Below are 23,036 nucleotides of genomic sequence, written 5' to 3' on the forward strand. Positions count from 1 at the left end.
TTTTTTAGTTTCAATTTCATTTATTTCTGCTTTGGTTTTTATTATTTCTTTTCTTCTACTGGTTCTGGGGTTTTTTTGTTGTTCTTTTTTCTAGATTTTGAGCTTCGAGATTAGGTTGTTTCTTTGAGTTCTTTCTTGTTTTTTGATGTGAGCTTCTATTGCTATATATTTTCCTCTTATTACTGCTTTTGCTGCATCCCATACATTTAGGATATTGGTGTCCTCCTTGTCATTCAATTCAAAGAATTTTTTAATTTCTTCTTTGATCTCCTCGTTAGTCCAGTGGTCTTCCAGTAGTGTGGCTTTTAATCTCCATGAGGTAGGATAGTTCCTTGCCTTCTTTTTATGATTTATTTCTAGTTTGATGCCTTCGTGGTCAGAAAAGATGGTTGGTATGATTTCAATCTTGGTGTATCTGTTGATGTTTGTCTTGTGCCTCAGTATGTGATCGATCCTGGAGAATGATCCGTGTGCGCTTGAGAAAAATGTGTACTCCGTTTTTTTTGGGTTTAGTGTTCTATAGATGTCTGTTAAGCCCAAATGCTTATTTAGAGCTTTAGTTTCTTTACTTATTTTTTGTCTTGTTGATCTATCCATTGTTGATAGTGGTGTGTTGAAGTCTCCCACTACGTATGTGTTTTCTCCGATGTCTGTTTTCAGAGAGGACAACAGTTGTCTGATATATTTTGGTGCTCTTTCGTTTGGTGAGTATATGTTAATGAGTGTTATTTCTTCTTGAAGTATTGTCCCCTTAATCATAATGTAGTGACCATTGGGGTCTCTTTTTATTTTTTGAGTTTGAAGTCTGTTTTATCTGATATAAGTATAGCTGTTCCTGCTTTCTTTTTTGGCCCATTTGCTTGTAGGATTGTTTTCCATCCTTTGACTTTGAGCCTATTTTTATCTTTTGTAGCTAAATGTGTTTCCTGGAGACAGCAAAAGGTTGGGTTTTGTTTCTTAATCCAGGCTGCAACTCTGTGTCTTTTTATTGAAGAGTTTAGTCCATTTACATTCAGAGTTAATATTGATATGTTAGCATCTGTATTTGCCATTATGTTTGTCTTTCCTTTGATTTTATTTATTCTTTTAATAACTTTTTTTTTTTTGGTCTTCTTTCATTGTTATTCGTCCCTCTGAGGTTCTGGCTTTAGGATTCCTTGTAGTATTTTTTGGAGTGGGGGTTTATTCGTAATGAAATTCCGGAGTTTCTCTTTGTCTGGGAAGGTCCATATTCTTTCTTCATGGAGGAAAGAGAGCTTTGCGGGATAGAGTATTCTTGGTTGGCATCTGTTTTCTTGGAGTCTGTTGACTATGTCCCTCCACTCTCTCCTTGCCCGTAGTGTTTCTTCAGAGAAGTCTGATGTCAGCCTGATTGGTTTTCCTTTGAATGTTATCTGTTTCTTTCCTCTTGTCAGCTTCATTATTTTTTCCTTGTCCTGGATTCTTGGGAGCTTTACTATTATGTGTCTTGCTGTGTTTTTCCTTTCGTCGTGGAAGTTTGGTGTTCTTCTTGCTTCTTGTATATCAATTTTCAGCTCCTTCTTCGCATTTGGGAAGTTCTCTTCAATTATCTCCTGGAATATTTTCTCTGTTCCTACATCTCTCTCCTCTCCTTCTGGAATTCCTATAACTCTTATATTTCCTTTCCTCATGGAGTCAGATAGTTCTCGAAGTCTTTCTTCATTCTTTTTCCTTCGTACTTCTCTTTCCTTTTCTGTTTTGGTTCTTTTTATTTCTGTGTGTTCAAGAGAACTTATTCGTTCTTCCATTTCATCTATTCTGCTTTCCTTGCTTTTCCCGGAGTTCTTTAGTTCCTCCATTAATTCTTTGATCTCCTGCATTTCTTTTACTTCCCTCTTTAGGGACTCAATTTCATTCTTCTGACCATTGTTTTCCCTCTTTAGGGACTCAATTTCCTTCTTCTGATCTATCACTTTTTAAATCATGGCAAATTTAAATTCTCTTTCTGGAAGGCTCAGAAGTTCTTCCAAGTTGCTGTCGTTGCCATCTGGGGAGTGGTTTTCTTTTTGTGGTGTGCTTCTTTCCTGAGGAGTTGTTAGGTTGCGTGTGGTTCTTCTACTCCCTACTGTCTGTTTTCTAATTTGTCGTATGCGTTGGGACACTGTGATGCTCGGACTGACTGGCATCTTGGGTGAACTTCTCCGCTCCCCTCTGGCTCTTCCAGGAGCCATCTCTGCCTTCTGAGGGAGCTTTCTGCTGGTTTTAGGCAGTTTTTACTGAAGAAATGTCCCTGTTCTCAAATGGCGAATCGGGATGCAGTCCCTGCGCCTCCGGTTTCAGGCACACTCTTCTGCGCCCCCGGTCTGCCCCGGACGTGAGTGCCTGCTCCCTCTGTGGGCTCAGACTGCTGGTCGGAAGGGGCCTGGCGTGGAATAACTTCCCGGCTGGCTACTGCAGAAGCCTTCGGGCAGATGAACTTTTATCCACATGTATGCATGCACTGACATAGGTCTTATAAAAAGTGATTATCATTATGTGGTTATTTTCAGATCTTCACATTCACTTAGTACCTATTATGAACATGTTTTATACAAATAGATCATATTTATGTTTTGTTTATTTGTTAACTACACAATGCTGATTAATACCAAAATGCTGAGCAGCATATGTAGATAAAGAGATTTTTGTGTACATTTCAGTAAATTCCCTATGGATAACATATTCCAGATCAATATTCTAGTCTTTTAGACCACAAATTAAAAAGCACAGGTCTCTACCCAAAGAAAACTGGCAAAACATAACAAATGTAATTCTGGATGATAGTTCCCAGCAGTCTGGGGGTGAAGGAGGGAGGAAGGTAAAGAAAGGGCAGGGGGAAGGTAAATAGTGTAGTGACATTGGAGCTTTGGTTGATGGCAAGTGAAGCATGTTGAAGTGTGAAGGTGTACTCCGAAACCTAGGTATTTTTGTAAATGACAAATCAATAATTTTTTATGAAAAAATATTAAAAAGTTAATAAAAATAACTATGGGTTTCATAGAATATTTTTGGTCATCACAGTTTGAGTAGGATAATTTCTAGCTTGTTGGAGGTTGGCCAAAAAAAACCTCTTATATTGTTTTGTCCCTAAATCAATTTCACATGATCCAGTGTAGTGGAATAAGGATTTAACCATTTTTAGAAATGATCAGATTTTAGAAAAATATAATGACAAGGTTGATGTGGAAGGATTTCTTTTCAGCTTATAGAAAACACTGTATGTAGGGTAGAGATTGAGGATCAAGCAATAAAACCCTTGATATTGAATATTTCTTCTTCTGAGATTAAAGTGTGAAATTACATATGTTTGTTTTATTTTAATAGGAAAGACTAGTATCTCTTGTATTTGGACTTTTAAAACAAAGAAAACTTAATTTTTTAGAAATCTATAGTGAAGAAATGATTATTACAGCAAAGAATATCATTAAACAGGTAAGTATATATTTTTATTACATTTTGGTCTAGAATCTTGTAAAAAGTTTTTTGCATGATCCTAGTAATAATGTATGTAGCATAATAGTAATATTTTCTCATTTATTTGAACATAGAAAAAATAGAAGAAAAGCATATCCCTACTAGTCAAAAGATTATCACTTTATTTCTTTGTGTAGCTTCTTAGTTTTTTATTGTTATCACACTGTGAGTATGATTTTGAGTTGTACATGTATTTTAGCTGAATCACAAGATAGCATGAACATATTTTCATTATATAAGCCTTGAAAAACAATTTTTACTGGTTATATAATATTCTACCATTATGTTGGTTAATACTTTTTAACCTTTTCTCTATATTGGCTATTTAGTTTTCAATTTGGTACTATAAGGAACACTGACAGACATCTTTGGTGTAAACTTTGGTTTCCTTGGTTTTTCATATTTAAGACTATTTTCGTATAATTGAGTCTAAGAAGTGGAATTCTCAGTCGGAGAGTGGAAAGTATTTTTAAATTGTTTGGAATGGAGCAGAATTGCTTTCTAGAAAGTTTTTACCAATTTATACTCTCATCAGCAGTAGATAAATATTTATTTGCTCTTACCTAATCTCTAATAAATTATAAATTAAAACTTAATTTATAAATTATAATTTATTTAAGTTATAAATTAAAATTTAATTTATAAATTAAATGATCTTTGATTCTTTTACTCAGAGAAATCTCATTCACTGAACATCAGTTCTATATTTGAAAAAATAATTTTTGATGTATTGATTATACTTCATTGGTAATGATCATTAAATTGACACACATAGTTAGGATTTTAATGTTTTATTTAAGTAAGCTGAAAAAGATTATAGTCACCCCATTTTACCTTTTTCCGTCACTGCCTAAAACACTGTAAAATATTGAAAATTGTTGACAATAGGTACTAACCCAAAATATACATTGTGACTTATGTTTACATAAGCTTTCTAAATGGAACACAAGAATGTTCATGACAGCACTATTTCTAATAGAAACTGGAAACAACCCATCATCAACAGAAAAAAATAAATAGAATGGTGAATGAATAAATTTGTTTGGAGCAATGTGGATAACATCACATATATAGTGAAGAGTCAAAGGAATCAGACACAAAGGAATATACACAATCTCATTCTATGTATGTAAACATTAGACACAGGGAAAATTAATCTAAAGAGTCAGAAATTAGGAGAGTGGCTTCTTTTGGAAAGAAGTAATGACTAGAAGGAGAGCAAGAGAGGAGCTTATAGGCAATTTCCAATTTCATTATCTGAATTCTGTTTACAGAGATAAATTTCTTATCAAAGTTTTTGAGTTTAACATAATTTATACAATTTTCTGTGTATGTATGTCATATTTTTAAGTAAGTTTAAACTGCTATGTTTTAATTTCTAGACTTCTGAAGTATAAGGCTTTGTTGTTGTTTTTTAACTTTAAACTGTTTGTGTATTGCAAGGAAATATAACCTTTAAAATCAATTTTTTGGGGGATTTTAATATGGAACTTCTACCTTAGTCCTACGTATTAAAGTTTTGTGATTTTGGTGTATAATTTTGAAGAACTATATAATAAGACATTTTATTATAGTTCAAGCATACTCTGTAATAATTTAATAGGGTAAGGGTAATGCTACAGTTATTTAAACACATTTAGCTATATATGAGTCAAAACTTCTGGTAAAATTATTATCAACTTCATTGAGGTCCTTTTTATAATGAACATGTAACACTTAGAATTTGAAAGACATTAATCAATTTTTTTTTAAATTTCCAGTGTGTAATTAACAAAATTTTGCAAATAGAAGACATAGACACTGATGCTGTTGTGAAGTAAGTATAAATACTAGGTTAGAAACAATCAGCCAAGGAAAAGATTACCCATCATACTGATAGTGAGGGGGATTTAAAGAATTATTGACTAAGGTACAGGTAGTGTATAGAAAAACTTCAGTACCTTTAAGGAACAAGGGAAAAGAGAAGTTAATAAAACTCAGGAGAAAAATATGTAGTAATTGGAAAAAAATCTATGCTGTTCTCTGGAGGAAGACAATATTTCTGAGCAACCCTTCAGGAAGGGAGATGGAGCTATCAGTTAAGTACCTTTCCTATTTCCAGGCTTTTGTAAGGGCTCATGGTTCTCCAAGCTCTCCAGAGCAGAGAGTAGATGGAGAGGAATAATAATGTAGACATTAAGGGAGAATTGAAGATAATTCATAAAAGAGAAAGTGTGTCAAATATAAATTATTTACTTATCTAATTAGAACCCCGCTTAAAATTGGCTTTAAGAAATTTTAGTATAATTTTGAATTATCCAATCTGTAAATTTTTATCTTCACTCTTGAAATTCTTATTTTATTTTGAGAATAGTGATAAATAATTTGTAACTATGAATTACTCATGCACATGCATCTAAACTTTATTGACCTAAGATGAATGGCAAGAACAATTGAATTTATTAAGGCCAACCTCATAGAATGTGAATTATGGAGTTTTAATTTCTACACTTTTACCTAATGAAAACTCAATTTGAACTGTTAAAACAACTCTAAACATGGCAGAATTCACTAGTAATTGAAACAATTATTGAGACTCTATTAAAAGCCCTATGACCAGGGGCCTCTCCGGTGGTGCAGTGGTTGAGCGTTGGGTTGCGAAGCTGCCCACAGCCTCTACAGTGCCAGTTCAATCCCTGGCCGCCAGGCGAGGGACCCACATGGCGTGCAGACCTCTCCTGCTGCATACTGCTCCCCTCAGTGGCATACTTCGTCAGTCTGCCTTCTCTGCTCTCCCCTGTGGCTCTGGTGAATTCTCTCACACTCCCGCGCTTCTGAGTTTACCCAGTGCTCGTATATATAAATAAATAAATAAATAAATAAATAAATAAATAAATAAATAAATAAATAATCTTAAAAAAAAAAAAAAGCCCTATGGCCATAGAGAGTCAATTGTTTTTTATTTTCTTCTTCCCCAGGGAATTTTCTCAACTTGAACAGGAAACTTTCTATATTTCAAGTATCTTGAAAATAAACTCCTGACCTCAGCAACATTCATTCAAAATTTAGAGTAATAGTCATTGTGGTACTATAAAATATCTTTATGGAATTCTGTTTTACATTAATTTTTTACCTTAAAATTATTAATGTTAGCTATACAAATATTGTCTATACTAGTATGTATTAAGATAATATAATGTATCTCTACACTTATGTATATACCAATATATGTATTTGTATAAAAATATGTGAATAGACTTAAATGCTTATATGATAGTAAAATAAATACTAATATAATATTGGCTAATGCCTATATGTCACTTTCTTATGCACTATAAATCATTCTGATACTTGCCCCTTATTAAGAGGAGAAAATTAGAGCATGGAGGGATTAAGTAACTTGCCCAGAGTTAAAAAGCTAGTGACCTAAGGCAGTATGTCCCAAGAGCCCATGCTCTTAACCATCATGCTATATTAACTTTCATATGTGGAAAGTACTTTTTAGTTTATAGTTTGAAAAGTAGGTTATTATTAAGTTCGTTGGGGAAGATATCATTTAAAAATTTTTATTGTGGAATATATATTTTCCGCCTTTAACAAAAGTTGGTTTATTTGTCTATGAGCTTACTCTCAGTAGTCATTTAGCAGTCACATGGAATTACTATATGATAGTCAGTATACTTGACTGAATTAGCATTAGACATATTAAACAATATGCTTGGTAGTTGACTAATTCAATTCTATGGTTTTAGTTAGATATCTAATGAAATTGAAGTTTATTCTCCTGTTACTAGAGAGTAGTTAGCATGGTTTTCTCCAATTTGTAGGTATTGTGTGACCCAAACACAGTCATTGTTTTTGTTTGAATTATTTTTTCTAGACTTGCAGATCAAATGAGAATGTTGAATTTTCCTCAGTGGTTTGAACTACTAAAGGATATATTCTCTAAATTTACAATTTTTCTACAGAGAGTTAAGGTAAGCTTATGTGATTATTTGTCCATAATATCCCTAAGTTATCAGTTTTCTAGATATATAACATACGTATAGAATCAAAATAGAATAAAGTAATTTCTTTGTTTTTATATTTTTTCTAAAGAAACTTTGTTATAATTAAAATTTAAAGTGCTTAGAGTATCTTGGTAATTTTTATAGTTTTTAATGTTTTGCTTTATCTTACAAAAAATACAATGCTTATTTGGCTTTTCCTGTTATATAATAATATTTTCACTTATGACATTGCAATGCGTGACTTTCTCTAGATTATCTGGAGTTACAATATTGTGAAACACTCAATAATCCCTCCCAATACTTATTCTAGAAATTTAATGTTGCTATAAATACATTTTTGAATTTATAGTGCATATTCAAATTGCCCTACTCATGTGCTTTATTGCAGTTTTCTTTTTTTTATTTTATTGAAGTACCATTAGTTTACATCCTTGTTAGGGTTTTGACAGTATAGGATTTCTCCCTCAGGTGTAGTCACCATAGCATTTCTACCACCAATCACCAATAATCTTCACCATAGTCTGTTGTGCTCTCCCTCCTCCCCTCTTCTCATTCCTATTACTCCCTCTGGACGCCTCAGCTTCATGGTCAGCTTTCACGGGTTGGTTTTAGTATTTGAATTTGTCTTACCCTTTGTTTGGTTTCTTTGTATCCCACTTATAAGTGATACCATCCTGTGTTTCTCTTTTTCTTTCTGCCTTAACTCACTTAACATAACCTCTTCTAGCTCTATCCATGTTGCTGCAAATTACATGAGGTTTTTTTTTGTCTTTTTTTTTTTGATCATTGAGTTGTATTCCATTGTGTATATATACCACATTTTCTCCATCTGTTCATCTGGTTTTGGTTATTTTCATATCTTGGCTGTTGTTAGTAGTGCTACAGCGAACATAGGAGTGCAGTTTCCTTTTGAATTAGTGTTTTTTATATTCTTTGGGTAGATTCCTAGGAATGGAATTGCTGGGTTGTATGGCAGATCCACTTTTAGTCTTTTGAATAACCTCCACACAGCTTTCTCTAGGGGCTGGACCAGTCTATATTCCCACGAATAGTAGAAGAGGGTTCCTTCTTCTCCACACCCTTGCCAGCGTTTGTTGTTGCTGGTCTTTTTGATATGGGCCATTCTCACAAGAATGAAGTGGTATCTGATTGCATTTTTTAATTTGCATTTCCCTGATAATGTGAACATTTTTCATGTGCCTTTTGGCTATCTATATGTCTTCTTTGGAGAAGTGACTATTTAACTCTTTGGCCCAATTTTTGATGGTTTTTATTTGTTGAGGTGTATGAACTCTTTGTAGATCTTTGATATTCATCCCTTGTCAGATGTATGGTGTGCAAATATTTTCTCCCATTCAGTAAGGTGTCTCTTTGTTTTAGTTACAGTCTCTATTGCTATGCAGAAGCTTTTTAGCTTGATGTTGTCCCAGTTGCTTATATTCTCTTTTATTTTCCTTGCTTTGGGGAAAAATCTGTAAAGATATCTCTGAAGCTTGTATCATGAAGTTTTTTGCCTGTCTTCTATGTATTTTATGGTCAGATATTATATCCAGGTCTTTTATCCATTTTGATTGATTTGATTTTTGTGTATGATGTAAAACAGTACTGTTTCATTCTTTTACATGCAGCAGTATTTGAATACCTGCTGTGTGCTAACCACTACTCAAGGCATTATTAGGATTATAGTATCTCATGGAGGCAACATTCTAGGGAAAAAGAGACTTAGAATTAAAAAAATTAACATAGTGATACGAATGGGTAAAGCCATGGAGTTCTGGGAGAATAGTCAGGGAGGGCCTCCTTGTGGAAGTGACATTCGTACAAGAAACTGAATGATAAGAAGGAAATGTGTATGCAAACATCAATGTGAAGAAGATTCCAGGTAATGATATAGGAAAAGTGGAATGTTAGAAGACTAGAAAGAAAACCAGAATGTCTGGAGAGTAGTTTGTGAGTGAGACATAGGCACAAGATGAAATATGTATCGGGCTAGGTAGGTAGGCATGGTAAGGAGTATGAATTTTTTTCCTTTTAAGTAGGCACAACAATGAATATGATTGTCTGACAAGCAAGGTAGTGTTATGTTTAGTGTAACCTTTTAAAGAAGTTATGCAGTGTATTTAAGGGCGCTTTTTATTTTTTTATTTTTTTTTTTTATATAGAGGCATGTTTTCTTTCTTTCTTTCTTTATTTGTTTGTTTTTGTTTATACATGCACTGGGTACAGTCAGAAGCACGTGAGGGTGGGAGAATTCACCAGAGCCAGAGCGGGGAGCAGAGCAGGCAGAAGGACCGAAGCACACTGCTGAGGGGAGCAGCGGGCGGCAGGAGAGGTCTGCGCGCCATGTGGGACCCTCCTCCAGTGGCCGGGGAGCAGCCGGGGATCAAACTGGCGCCGCAGAGGCCGCGGGCAGCTTCGCAACCCAGCTCTCAACCGCTGCGCCACCGGGGAGGCCCTTAAGGGCGCTTTTTAGTTACAAATTCAATGACTACATAGAACTTTATTCCTAAACTTTAGGGGACTTATTTCTCTTGAGTACTTTTTTACAGGTGACCTTTACAGTATAGTAAAAGATCAGTACCAATTTTGATAAGCATGACCGTCACTCATTTATAAGATGTTAAGAGTACATACACAGATTCACTTTTGGGAACTTTAGATAAAAGATATTTTAAACCTTTTTAAAATGTGTCCTGTTTTCTTGTAGGCAACGTTAAATACTATTCACAGTGTTGTTCTCTCAGTTCTTGACAAAAACCAAAGGACTAAAGAATTGGAGGAGATTTCACAACAGAAGAATGCTACAAAAGATAATTCACTGGACACAGAGGTGGCTTATTTAATCCATGAAGGCATGTTTATAAGTGATGCATTCATTGAGGGTGAATTAGCACCTACAGCAGTTGACACTACCTCTCAAAGAAATGTATCTCCAAATAGTGAGCCCTGCAGTACTGATTCCGTATCTGAACCAGAATGTACTACTGATTCTTCATCCAGCAAAGAGCAGACATCATGTTCTGCTACTCCAGGAGGTGTGGATATTATGTGAGTATTATGGCCGCTGCCAATGTAAGGATATTTTGAGTCATTCTATGTAAACTATATGCAGATATGGACACAAAAAAGTAATTTTCTAGGCAGAAAATGGAAAAAGAAAAGTAATGAAAAGAATTAAGTTTTGTCATTATTTTTTTTTATTTTAAAAATGTTGTAAAAGTCACATAACAAAATTTCCCATCTTCACTGTTTCTGAGTACACAGCTCAAATAGTAAGTATATACACATTGTTTTACAACCTATCTCCAGAATGTTTACCTTGCAAAACAAACTATTGAATATACCCCAATAAGCAACATTTCCCAATTTCCTCCTCCACCTATCCCCAGGTAATCACCCTTCTTTCTGTCTTTATGAATTTGAGTACTATAGATATTTCACCTAAGTGCAATCATATAGTTATTTGTTCTTATGTAACTGGCTTATTTAACTTAGCATAATTTTCTCAAGATTCATCCATGTTGTAGTATGTATTGGAATTTCCTTCCTTTTAAAGACTTTTGTGTGTATATACCACATGTTGTTTACCCATTCATCTTTTGGCTATTGTGAATAGAGCTACAGTGAACACAGTTATGCGAATGTCTTTGAGCTCCCATTTTCAAATCTTTTGTCTATTTATACTCACAGTAGAACTGCTTGATCATGTTTTGGAGGGTTTTTTTTTTTTTTCTATTAACATGAAAGAGATCCATTTAAACTTTAAAAAGAAGAAATATTTTGGGGCCTCCCCGGTGGCGCAGCGGTTGAGCGCTGGGTTGCGAAGCTGCCCGTGGCCTCTGCGGCGCTGGTTCGATCCCCAGCTGCTCCCCGGCCACCGGAGGAGGGTCCCAAATGGTGCGCAGACCTCTCCTGCAGACCGCTGCTCCCCTCAGCAGTGTACTTCAGTCCTTCTGCCTGCTCTGCTCCCCGCTCTGGCTCTGGTGAATTCTCCCACCCTCACGTGCTTCTGACTGTACCCAGTGCATGTATAAACAAAAAACAAAAAAATAAATAAATAAAAGCATGCCTCTATAAAAAAAAATATTTTTAAAAAGTAAAATTGCAAGTAATTAAATAAATTATTGTTAAAACCACCAAACTCCCCACCAAACTTCCCAACTTTTTTGATTGGCCCTCTATACCTTTTTTAAAGATTTATTTTTATTTATTTATGCATACAAGAACTGGTATGTAGGCCACATGTGCAGGAGACAGGGAATGAGAGGATTCACCAGAGTCAGAATGGGGAGCAGAACAGGCAGACCTACCAAGATACACTGCTGAAGGGAGCAGTGGGAGAGACAGGAGAGGCCCCCTGAGCCGTGTGGGTCAGCTCCCTGGCCAGGGATCGAACTCAAGCTGCTGTGGCTGGAGGGCTGGAGATAGCCTGACTGATAACACAGAGACCCCTGCATCACCAGATGGCCTCTCTGTCTTTTTTTTTTTTAATATTTTGCATCATTCTTCCTTTTTGTGCAATGTATGCTCACTCTGTACTTTTTTTTTAAGATTTATTTATTTGTTTATACAAAATCTGGGGTATAGACCAGATGTGGGGGAGGGTGAGAGGATTCACCAAAGACAGAGCAGGGAACAAAACAGGCAGACTGACGAAATATACTGCTGAGGGGAGCAGCGGGCGAGACAGGAGAGATCTGCTTTGCCGTGTGGGACCCTCGCCGGCTGGCCTGAATCGAACCCGCGCTGCACAGGTTGTGGACAGCTTCACAGTGCGGCGCTCAACCGTTACCTGTGCCACCAGGGAGACCCTCACTCTGTACTTTTTAAAAGGCTTTTCTTATTTGATGTTTTTATCTTTGTGAATTTGTAGCACATTGCCAAGAATTTCAAATTCTTAATCTTATTGTTAAATGCTGTCAATTTTTAGAAATCCTTCAGAAAATAAAATTTTATTTCAATAGTAAATTAGAGCTTTGAAATTTAAGCAAACAGGCAGCTCTACTGCCCACCTGTGCCTATGCAGGCATCTCTTTTAACAAACATGCTCCTTTCAGAGCAACTCTTTCTGCACACTCATGTCTACAAGTGGCCTTTTTCTTTCCTTTTCTTATATAAGAAATAAGGGACCAGGAAAAAGACTAATCATAATAAAGTAAAATCAAAATCAACAAGCAACTATAAACCAAAGACACACTGGGGGGCGGGCGAGGGAGTAAGATAAAAACAAGGGGGAGGAGTGGGAATTGTATGGGGACTATAACCAAGATGAAAATGCATACATTGTACAAAAATGAAAAATTATGTAAAGATATATAAAATTAAAAAATTATAATATAAATTAAAAATAAATAAAATCTTGGGAAAAAAAGAAATATAAACAGTTTTGTAGGAGGTGGTATGAAATAGCTCTGGACTCGAACAAATGTTGGAGTAGAGGAAGCTTCGAGGTTAGCAATAGAATAATCTAGCATTGTAGTCCTAGCCTCATAATCTTGCCACCTTGGGTAGATCACTTGAACTTTTAAAGATTCAGTTTCCTTGTCTATAATTAGATATGTATGTATCTGTCTTAGAGAGTGAAAATCGAGCAAGATATTTCTGATGGTATTTTTAAAATATTAATTCCTCTTATTTAAAGCATTATTAAATTTGTTTAGTGATATTGTACTTCTGAAGAACAATGTGTAACCTTTCTCTAATATTTAACCCAGGAGGAATAGTTTCCCTCTAATTCTCATACATACAGATTCTTTGTAATGTCTTTGAAAGTTATTTGAATTCAACTAAAAGGGAGAAAAGTAATGCTAATACATTTAATGTGGCTCCTGGTAACAGTTAGCTGAATTCTAAACTTGGAACCAGCAGTCTTTATAAATGATTCAGGGGGATATGTTTAAAACATATTTTTCTTTTTGAAAATTACTTCTTATAACCACTGTTCTACTGTAAATTCCTTGAGGGCAGCAACCTATTGTATCCTCTCCTGTGTATAGCACTTAAACATAGTAAATGCTTAGGAAATAATTAGTTCAGTTGAATTGCACATTAATAATTATTTATAATTACAAATGAAAAAAGGACCTCCTTGCCATAGAGTAATATCCCTTTCTTCTTCCTCCTGCTGTTGCATAACCTACAGCTACCTCCTTGTACCAAAATTAGAAGTTTTGCTTAGATTTTACAGAATATTCAGTTGGAGTGTGAACTATTAAGAACACTACAGCAGAGAGAGAAAATTATCTTATGTAAGATTACGGTAAAATATTGTTTGAACTTCTTTAAGTGATTCTTTACAACAAAAACTATATATTTGATATATTACAGAATTTTTCTGCAAATGTGAATTTTATAGCTTTTTGTATTTTATTGATGTTACCTATGGAGAATAATGTGTTCAAAACTATCCCTGACTTAACCTCTTTTTATCACTTTCAGGGCCAGTGAAGACATGAAATTAACTGACTTAGAGCTAGGAAAACTGGCAAATAATATCCAGGAGTTATTTTATAGTGCCTCAGATATATGCCATGATCGAGCTGTTAAATTTCTCATGTCAAGAGCAAAGGTTAGCTATTTTGATAAAATTTTATACATAATATAATTATTTTGAAGATCTGAAATTACATCCTTGCATGCCCCTGTGTTCCCCATAATGCATATTTTATTTTTAACAATTATGTTAATTGTAGTGGTCTGATTGAAATTTAAAATAACTCAAATAAAAGAAACAGGAAAACTAATCTTCTTTACAAATGAATGATTAAAGGATTTATTTTGAAACGTAATGCCTTAATATTTAATTTGAAATGAATACTGTTTTATATGTGTATATATATGTAAATGTGTGTATAACTAGTCAAACAATGTATTAATAAAATTAATGGAACTCAAATATTGTGAAAATTGTATAGTATGACCTGGACTTATTTATTTTTATATTTTTTTTTAAATTACTTTTTCTTTTTAAGACTTATTTATGAATACAAAAACTGGGTATAGGCCAGAGGTGCAGGGGGTGAGAGGATTCATTTGAGACAGAGTGAGGAGCAGAACCGGTGGAAACAGAGGTTTGCTGCGCCATGTGGGTTAGCTCCCTGGCCAGAGATCGAACTCATGTCATACTAGCTGGAGATAGCTTAATAGTGCTGAGACTTAACCCCTTGTACTACCAGAGAGGCCCATGGACTTGGATTTACTTGAGCTAAAACATTATAGAATGGTTAGAATAAAATCTAGACAATCTTACGCTTTTTATGTTTAAATTCTTAGACTGAATTATTGAGCAATTTCATTTTAAATGAATTTTTAAAATGAATTAAGATGATCATATGGCACATTATAAAATAATATAATATTTACATTTCCTCAGCTAAGTTGGTTTTATAAAATATTCATATTTGCTATTAACTCTCTGTCATGATTTTTGTTTCATCTTTAAAATTCAGGATGGTTTTCTTGAGAAGCTAAATTCTACAGAATTCATAACACTTTCTAGAGTAATGGAAACATTCATTTCAGACACTGAACAAATCTGTGGAAGAAAAAGCATGTCATTACTTGGAGCACTTCAGAGTCAAGCTAACAAATTTGTAAATAGGTTTCATGAAGAGAGAAAAACCAAACTCAGGTATCATTATCATCTCCATTCCATTTTTCAATTTTTTTTCCTTTTCTTTATAAAATATAATTATATTTAAAAGAAGAAAACTTAATTCACTAGCCAAAACCGTTGACATTTTTTTTCTTTTAATTGGGCAGATTGTGGAATTAAAATCACATTTCTTAGCTTTTGAAATGGGACAAAAATGTTTATTTTCATGAAAGTGCTTTCCAAGAAGACACTCAATAGATTGGTTTTTCCTTTCCCACCCAAAGTAAATTCTGTTTCACCACTTTTCTTGGTTAGGCTGGGAGATATTAAAAGGGAAAGCTTTTATGAAAGCATTTGTACTGTTTATGAATGATTTTAGTTTATTACAGTGTTAATCACTGATAAGTCATGGGTACTAATAATAATGGCCATTAACTATTTGAAAACTCAGTGCCTTTTATTGCATGGACTCTCTACTTGATTTAACCAAGATACATGTAGTCTTTGTGGTTACTAAAAAAACAACTAAAGTCTTATGTGCTCACTCAGCTTTTCCTTTTCTGCCAAGGAAGATGGTGTTGAGGTATTATTAAAGTTTACCCTCCTTTCTTTATACTTCTCAATAGCCTCCTCTTAGACAACGAGCGCTGGAAGCAAGCTGATGTTCCTGCAGAATTCCAGGATCTTGTTGACTCCATATCAGATGGAAAGATTGCTTTACCTGAAAAAAAAATCAGGAGGTATGTGTATTTTTTTTAAGCAAAATTTCCTCCAATATTTTAAAATTGTTATTACTGTAATATTTCTTTTCCTTTTTGTCCTATTATTGAGGTAACATTGTTTTACCTCATTATTTTTGTATTAGAAGTATAGGATCTCCCTTCACCAGGTGTTGCCAGGCATTATTACCACACCACACCCACTACCAAGACACCTGTACTCCACCATCATAGTCCATCATGCTCCCTCTTCACTTTGCTCTGGTCTCCCCTCCTCCATCTTCTCACTCCCCCAATAATCTTAGTTCTGTAGTCACCTTCCTAGGGTTAGTTCTTAGTTTTACTTTAATCCTATTTTTGGTTTTTCTGTATCCCATATAGAAGTGACAAATATATTTTGTATGTGTCTGTCCCCTTTGACTTATTTCCCTTAGCCTAGTCCCTTCCAGCTCCATCCATGTTTCTGCAAATGGCAAGAGTTCATCTTTTTTGATAGCTGAGTAGTATTCTATTTAATATATATACCACATCTTCCTGATCCACTTATCTGTATTTGGGCACTTAGTTTGTTTCCATAGCTTGGCTATTTTGTAAATTGTACTGCAGTGCACATGGGAGTTCATGTTTCCATTTGAATTAGTGTTTATATATTCTTCAAAGAAGATATAAAGACAGGCACATGACAAAATGTTTATCATCACTTATTATCAGGGAAAAACATATCAAAACTACAATGAGATATCACCTCACATGTGAGAGTCTGGCCCATATCAAAAAGACCAAAAACAAGTGCTGGTGAGGAATTAGAGAAAAAGAAACCTTCTTGTTAGGAATGTAGGCTGGTCCAGCCCCTGTGGAAAACAATATAGAGGTTTCTCAAAGGATTAAAAATGGATCTGCTGTATGACCCAGCAATTGCACTCCTCTGTCTCTAAGGGAATAATTTAGATATGTTCTTAACCACTGCAACATATTGTTTAGACACATGTATCCATTCATTGAGCACTAGTAAGCTTGTACTGTGTGTCAGATATTGAGATAGAGATAGTTATAATTCTACTTCAAAAGAGCAAAGCTCATTGGAAAAAATATACATTAGCAATCACAAGTATTGTAGTAGTGGTATGGTAGAGAAAACCAAAATATAAAGTAACATAAAAAAGAAAACTATGAAGGAAACTAAGAAGTAAAAGATAGAGAGGTAGGACGAAATGCAGAGGAACATAGAAATAAAAAAAAAATTAATGGAGAAAATTGTCATTAGTTTCACATACTGGTTGGGTTCCATCTGAAAGAAATGCAATGTTTAAGGTATTTTTTGTGTACTAATTAGAGTGGAATTGTCATGCAATAATGTAAACTTATGTAGAACTCATCCTGTAATACTATATATTTGAAATTATGAAGTTCTTTAATGTTTTTGATGCAGGTACCTGCATTTTCAAATTTTGTGTATATGTTGAAAGTTTAATATTTTTACATAGAAATATTTTTAAATTATATACTTCATATTTGTAGAAAATGTAATTGTACTGTTAGAGAAAGACTAAGTGATGAACACTAGAGTTTGACATATAGGAGATCATTTGTAATCTTGGTAATTCAGTGGCATGATAGAGTCAGACTAGTTCAGTGATAAGTAACTCAAAAGGTGAGGAAGAGTTAACCTACCTTTAACAAATGTGATGTGAAGAAGTGTGTGATGAAGTGGCAGCTCAATATTTAAGAGAAATTAGATCACTTAATTCACTAAGGGAGTAAGAGGAGAGTTTTAAGGTAGGAGAAGTTGAATTATTTTTTATGCTTACTATAACTAGAAAGATTAATTAGAATAAGAGTGAGAAAATTATTGTGGAGCAAGGCTCCGGAATTGAATCCAGAGTTAAACAGAGAGACTATCTCTTCTACCACTATAACTAGAGAGAAGGGTGTAAGAACAGATATAAAATAGATAATTCATACCAGACAGAGAGAGGAACTGAAGTAAATGAATTTCTGTTGTCTAGTGACCATTTTTGGTAGATAACAATGTAGATTGGTAGTCAGTTTTTTTCATTGATTGTGTGATATTAGCAAAACAAAAACATTCAAATAGCAAAAGCTGAAAGAAAAATAAATCACTCTAATCATTCTAAATCACAAGTTAAAAATTATAAGACATCACTTATCTACTCTTTCAAGCTATATTTGTGAGGTGCTATGCCAGATGACTAAGACATGTTTTCTCTCCCTGCATAGATCATAGTCTTGCAATATACTGTTGGTAGACGTAACAGTTTTTAATTAAAATGATGAAGTGGTTGAATTTAACCATGTATTTTTCCCTCTAAGTGAACTGTTTATTTTCATTTCATTTCGGGAGGATAATGACAACAGGAGGTTTCTCTTACAAACCCTATTTCTGCCCTAATTTTTTTTTCTTCTCAGGGAGAAGAAAATACATGTATTAGAAGTTCATGTTTTAACATTTGGTAGTTCTTACTAAGTTAAAGGTCTTCGTTTATTATTCATTCATCCACCATTTATTGAGTGACTACCTATTTGGGTAGGCATTGGAGAAACAAAGGTTAATGGATAGCAGTTAATATTAATTGATTGTTTTATAGACAGTTTGTTTTATAGACAGTTTGTTCAAAGCACTTTACATTGTTACCTCATTTATAAGTCCATGGCACTTACTTACCATACTTAACATATTTCACAAATATGGAAACAAAGAAATTAAGCAACTTGCCTAATGTTAGATAGCTAGGAAGTCGTAGAGTTGGGATTCAGAGTTAGGTAGTCTGATTTTTAGGGCCTTTTAACTACTATACTGTGCTGCTTCTCTACCATATAGAAAATAAAGAAACAATCCCTGTCCTCAAAAAATTTAATGACCTACATAGTGAATTGTGATTTGAAATTATAAAATACTGAATTTCTTTAAGCAAATACATTTAATGTAGAACTCAAGGGACTGGAAGCTTAGGGAAGTATGATAATAAAATGATTGGCTGATTAAGGTCAGTAATCTAGCCCACTGTGCTTTTCACAAAATTCGGTATGCAGAATTTTGTTTTATAATGGTAAAAAATATCATATGCTGGAAATAAAGTGACTTCTAGATTTAAATTTTGAATAGTAAATGTATGTCTACTTTGATTATAGGTATTAACCTGTGGTCTAATAATTTTAATAAAGAAAAGACAACCAGTTAAAATGCTAGTTCTGCCTTTCCAATTTTTTTAATTACTTACTGATCATCTATTATGTACAAGACATAGATGATATGCATTTCATCAGCCTTTTAAAAGATAATGCTCCCTGTGTTTAATGGATATAAATTATGAGACTTAAAGAAGTTAATAATTGGCCAGTAATTGGCAAGACTGAAACTCAAATCCAGGTCGCTCTGATTCCAAACCCAGAATACTTTATTCTGTGACAGATTGCTTCCCAAGAAATAGATGTTTGTTTTCAGAAATAAGATGATTCTAATTCCCAAACAAGGACTATCTTCTTCAGCTTTTTCCTAGTTTAAAAATTTTCCTCCAGTATTTACTTCATCTTATATCCATGTCTCACTTATTTGCTTTATTCTCTAGCAAAAGAAGAAAGGAAACCAGCTGAAGTTCTCATTGCTGAGGGACAACAGTATGCCGTTGTTGGGTGAGTGACACTTTCATTAATTAGTTGTCAGTTATTTAAAAAGTAAGTCTTCTTGGGCCTCCCAGGTGGCGCAGCGGTTGAGCGCTGGGTTGCGAAGCTGCCCGCGGCCTCTGCGGCGCCGGTTCGATCCCCGGCTGCTCCCCGGCCACCGGAGGAGGATCCCACATGGCGCGCAGACCTCTCCTGCCGCCCGCTGCTCCCCTCAGCAGTGTACTTCGGTCCTTCTGCCTGCTCTGCTCCTTGCTCTGGCTCTGGTGAATTCTCTCGCTCTCCCGGCTTCTGACTGTACCCAGTGCATGTATAAACCAAGCAAACAAACAAATAGATAAATAAGACATGCCTCTAGAAAAATTAAAAAAAAAAAAGTAAGTCTTCTAGTTCTCTTGATGTGAACTGGGAATTTTGGATTAACAATCTAAAAGCCTACTAAGAATTCAAAAGAAATTTACAGATTCCTTTTTATTTACTGTATGTTGTAGAATTCTGTAGCTATTAGAGAATATACTGGCTTAACAAGAGAGGGATTGGATGATTTTTCTTGTAAAAAAAGAAATCTAGAGGTACACAATCCAAGGTGGTATAGTGGCTCCATAATGTTCCTTTTTTTTCCATGGCTTTTTTAGTGTGTAAAATATAGCACAGTAGTCGAAGTTGTGGGCTCTGGAGTCAAAGTACTTGTGACCTTGGGAAAGAAAGTTGCCCTGGGTATCTCATTTCCTTATTTATAAAACAAAATGTGGAAAATAATACTATTTGTACAATTATTGCAAAGTAAAGAGGCAATAAATGTAAAGTATCTGCCACAGTTCTAGCACCTAGTAAGAAGGTGATGGTTGTTGCTAGTTTTTTTTTTTTTTTTTATCATTTGTCATTAGGTTTTTTACTCTTACCGATAACTGTATTTCAAATTCAAGTTAACTAAGAAAAACATAAGTTCTAGTAATGTTAGTCTGGTATCACATGCTTTTTACTAAATGGGTAACTAAAATAATGTCTTTGTTATTTAATAGCACTTCATGGTTTAAATATTTTCATATAGACCATCTCATTTGATCTTAATAACCATATTGTGAAGTAGACATTTCAGGATTCATGTGCTTTTCTGTAGTTACAAAAATTGAAGCTTAGAAGGTTAAGTAGTTAATATAAATGACTCAAATGGAGCCAAATTTGGAGTCAAGGTTTAGGTCCCCGTTATCTAGAGCAGAATTCTTTATATTTCTTTGTTTTTTTGGGACACTGAATAAGTCTTTTCTGAAATGCCTCTATTGTGGCATTTTATCCTGTATATTAGAATTATTTATTTAATTATCTCTCTCCCTGGTTAGATTCTTGATTCCTCAAAGGTAGGGATCACATCTTAGATTTTGACTTCTCTTGGGATCTAATAAGCACTCAAAAAGTATATCAATTCTTGATATTCAAAATATCAATTCTATGATATTTTTTCTTATTTGTGAAACTCTGAAATACGCACGTTGTAAATTAACAGCTTCTCTGGAGTTCTTTCTCCTCTGGAGTTCTTTTCCTGGAAGGGGAAAGTTTATTTCAATCTCTCTATCATCTTATTCCTTTAATTTAATTATTATTTCTAGTTAAGAAATTATAATTTTAACTTTACTTTTCTGTGCTTAAAGGAACAGTCCCCTCTGGTTTTTCTGGCTTTTGTCTCCTCATGTGGAGATTACTGCCAAAACAATGCCCTGGCCTAAGGGAGAATATTATATCTTCTTAGAAAAGATTATACATGATAGGCAGTGGAATCCTGCACAATAAAGCAGGCTGTAGGATTGTGTGTGTGGATAGTATTATATGGTCTGTGACATTAAGATGGATTGACGTCTAGACACTATCTTTTCTGAATCACTACTTTCTGTATATCCTTCATACTCATAAAATACTATTTTATATATGTCTTCATTTCTAAGCATCTCGTTGGACTTAGAGATCCTATTAGGGCATGTAAGGGCTCTTTCCCTTTTACTTCAAATTTATTTTATCTCCTAGTATTATCTCTTTTCAATATCTGATATGTCCTGTTAATGAATTGATGATAACATTCTCATCTTTAGAGAACTTTTTTTTTTTTTGCTTACCAATAAGCAGGAGTAAATTGTTCTTAGAATCCATTGCAGTTTGTCTTTCACCTCACTAAGAAAATCTGGATTTAGGGTTCCTTCATTAATTCAACAGTTATTAATGAAGACCTACTATATAATAAGATTCACTGGGTAGGCTTTTTATTAGTGTTTCTGAATTAGCCAAGGGAGGGGTACTTTTATATTGAAGTGACTTACTTAATAAGAATGCTACACAAAATAATATGCCCACTGCACAAAAAAAATTAAGGAGGTACTCTTTTCAGTGTCATACAAGTTCTGATCCTGCTATTGCTTGCCCCTGAAATTGAGTGTTTCCTTAATTTTCCACTCTAGGAATCACTTACCTCACCCTAGTCCCTACTTTGCTGCACATGTAGGTAAAATATATAATTTACCAAGTACTGATTTTATATACCAAATCGCTTTAATTTTTCTTGTTCCTACTGCCTATTGGGTCATCTTTCTTTTCTTGCAGAACTGTATTGCTGTTGATAAGAATTATTCTTGAATATTGCCAGTGTGTGGATAATATCCCATCTGTTACTACTGACATGTTTACTCGTCTGTCAGATTTATTAAAGGTGTGTATGATTTTACTCTTGTTAGTGGAAAAATAGTTGGAGGAAGTAATTCGCTAGGATGTGACTGATCTTCCAATTCTAAGACATTTCAAGGTTAAGTTATCTTTAAGACATTTTGTGACATTTGATTGTAGTTGAATCACAACATGTTATTGGAAGAAGGCTGCCTGCTTACTTCCCACTATGCATTTAGTGATTCCTCATTACACTCATAGAGTTGTTAATGACATTGGAGACAGGAGATGATTTGTTCGTTAGGTGCTGAACATGACTGAGGCCACTTAGGTCAAAAAACCTGGACTGGTTTCAAATGTGCATGGAAGAATTCACTGAACTTTACAAAATTCATCTCAATAAGGTTAGATGTTTTTCTTAAATCATTCTTTAAGAACCATTGATGTAAAATGAAAATGTGGTGATAATTTTATTCAGCCATTTCATATTAACAGATATTTTTAGCTGCTAGTTTAGAGAAAAGGCTTTGTCTTTGCAAATGTCTAATCAATTCTGTCCAAAAATCGAGTTGTTATATTTTAGTCCAGAAAGGTTTTGTTTACCCTTGTGAAAATAGGATTATCCAATAAGAATAACTAGAACTGAAGTAGTTTTATGAATGTAAGCTAGATTAATTGCTGAACAACTGATTTTCAGAATTTCTCAAATTTTTTGTAAATATTTTAAATTACCTTCCCCCTCACCTTTTTTGGTCATTACATAAATAGGTTAAAATTGCTTCTAATAGAAAATTCATTTGGTCCTTGAATGAGAGAAAACAGCAATGTTTTTTATAGAACTGTTGCCACACTACCAACATATAAAAAACAGTTTTTAATAAATTGTTTAATATTTTTTCTCCTTCCTTTGTTAGTACTTCAATTCAAGAAGTTGCCAGTTAGTTCTTGGAGCTGGTGCACTGCAAGTTGTCG

At 34.2% G+C, this 23,036-nt stretch overlaps 1 protein-coding gene across 1 annotated transcript; it reads left to right on the plus strand.

Annotated features, from left to right (window-relative positions):
- The first annotated feature begins 7,352 nt into the window (after positions 1-7,352).
- LOC119250706 (vacuolar protein sorting-associated protein 54-like) lies at positions 7,353-22,077 on the plus strand. Its single transcript, XM_037518348.2, has 7 exons — positions 7,353-7,430; positions 10,171-10,511; positions 13,902-14,031; positions 14,912-15,093; positions 15,684-15,797; positions 19,364-19,427; positions 22,005-22,077. The coding sequence occupies exons 1-6, from the start codon at positions 7,353-7,355 to the stop codon at positions 19,386-19,388; spliced, it is 870 nt and encodes a 289-aa protein (XP_037374245.2). The 3' UTR covers positions 19,389-19,427; positions 22,005-22,077.
- The last annotated feature ends 959 nt before the right edge of the window (positions 22,078-23,036 follow it).

This window comes from Talpa occidentalis, unplaced genomic scaffold (genome assembly GCF_014898055.3).
Source record: "Talpa occidentalis isolate TD23 unplaced genomic scaffold, MPIMG_talOcc4v2.1 talOcc4.18, whole genome shotgun sequence".
NCBI classification, from domain to species: domain Eukaryota; kingdom Metazoa; phylum Chordata; class Mammalia; order Eulipotyphla; family Talpidae; genus Talpa; species Talpa occidentalis.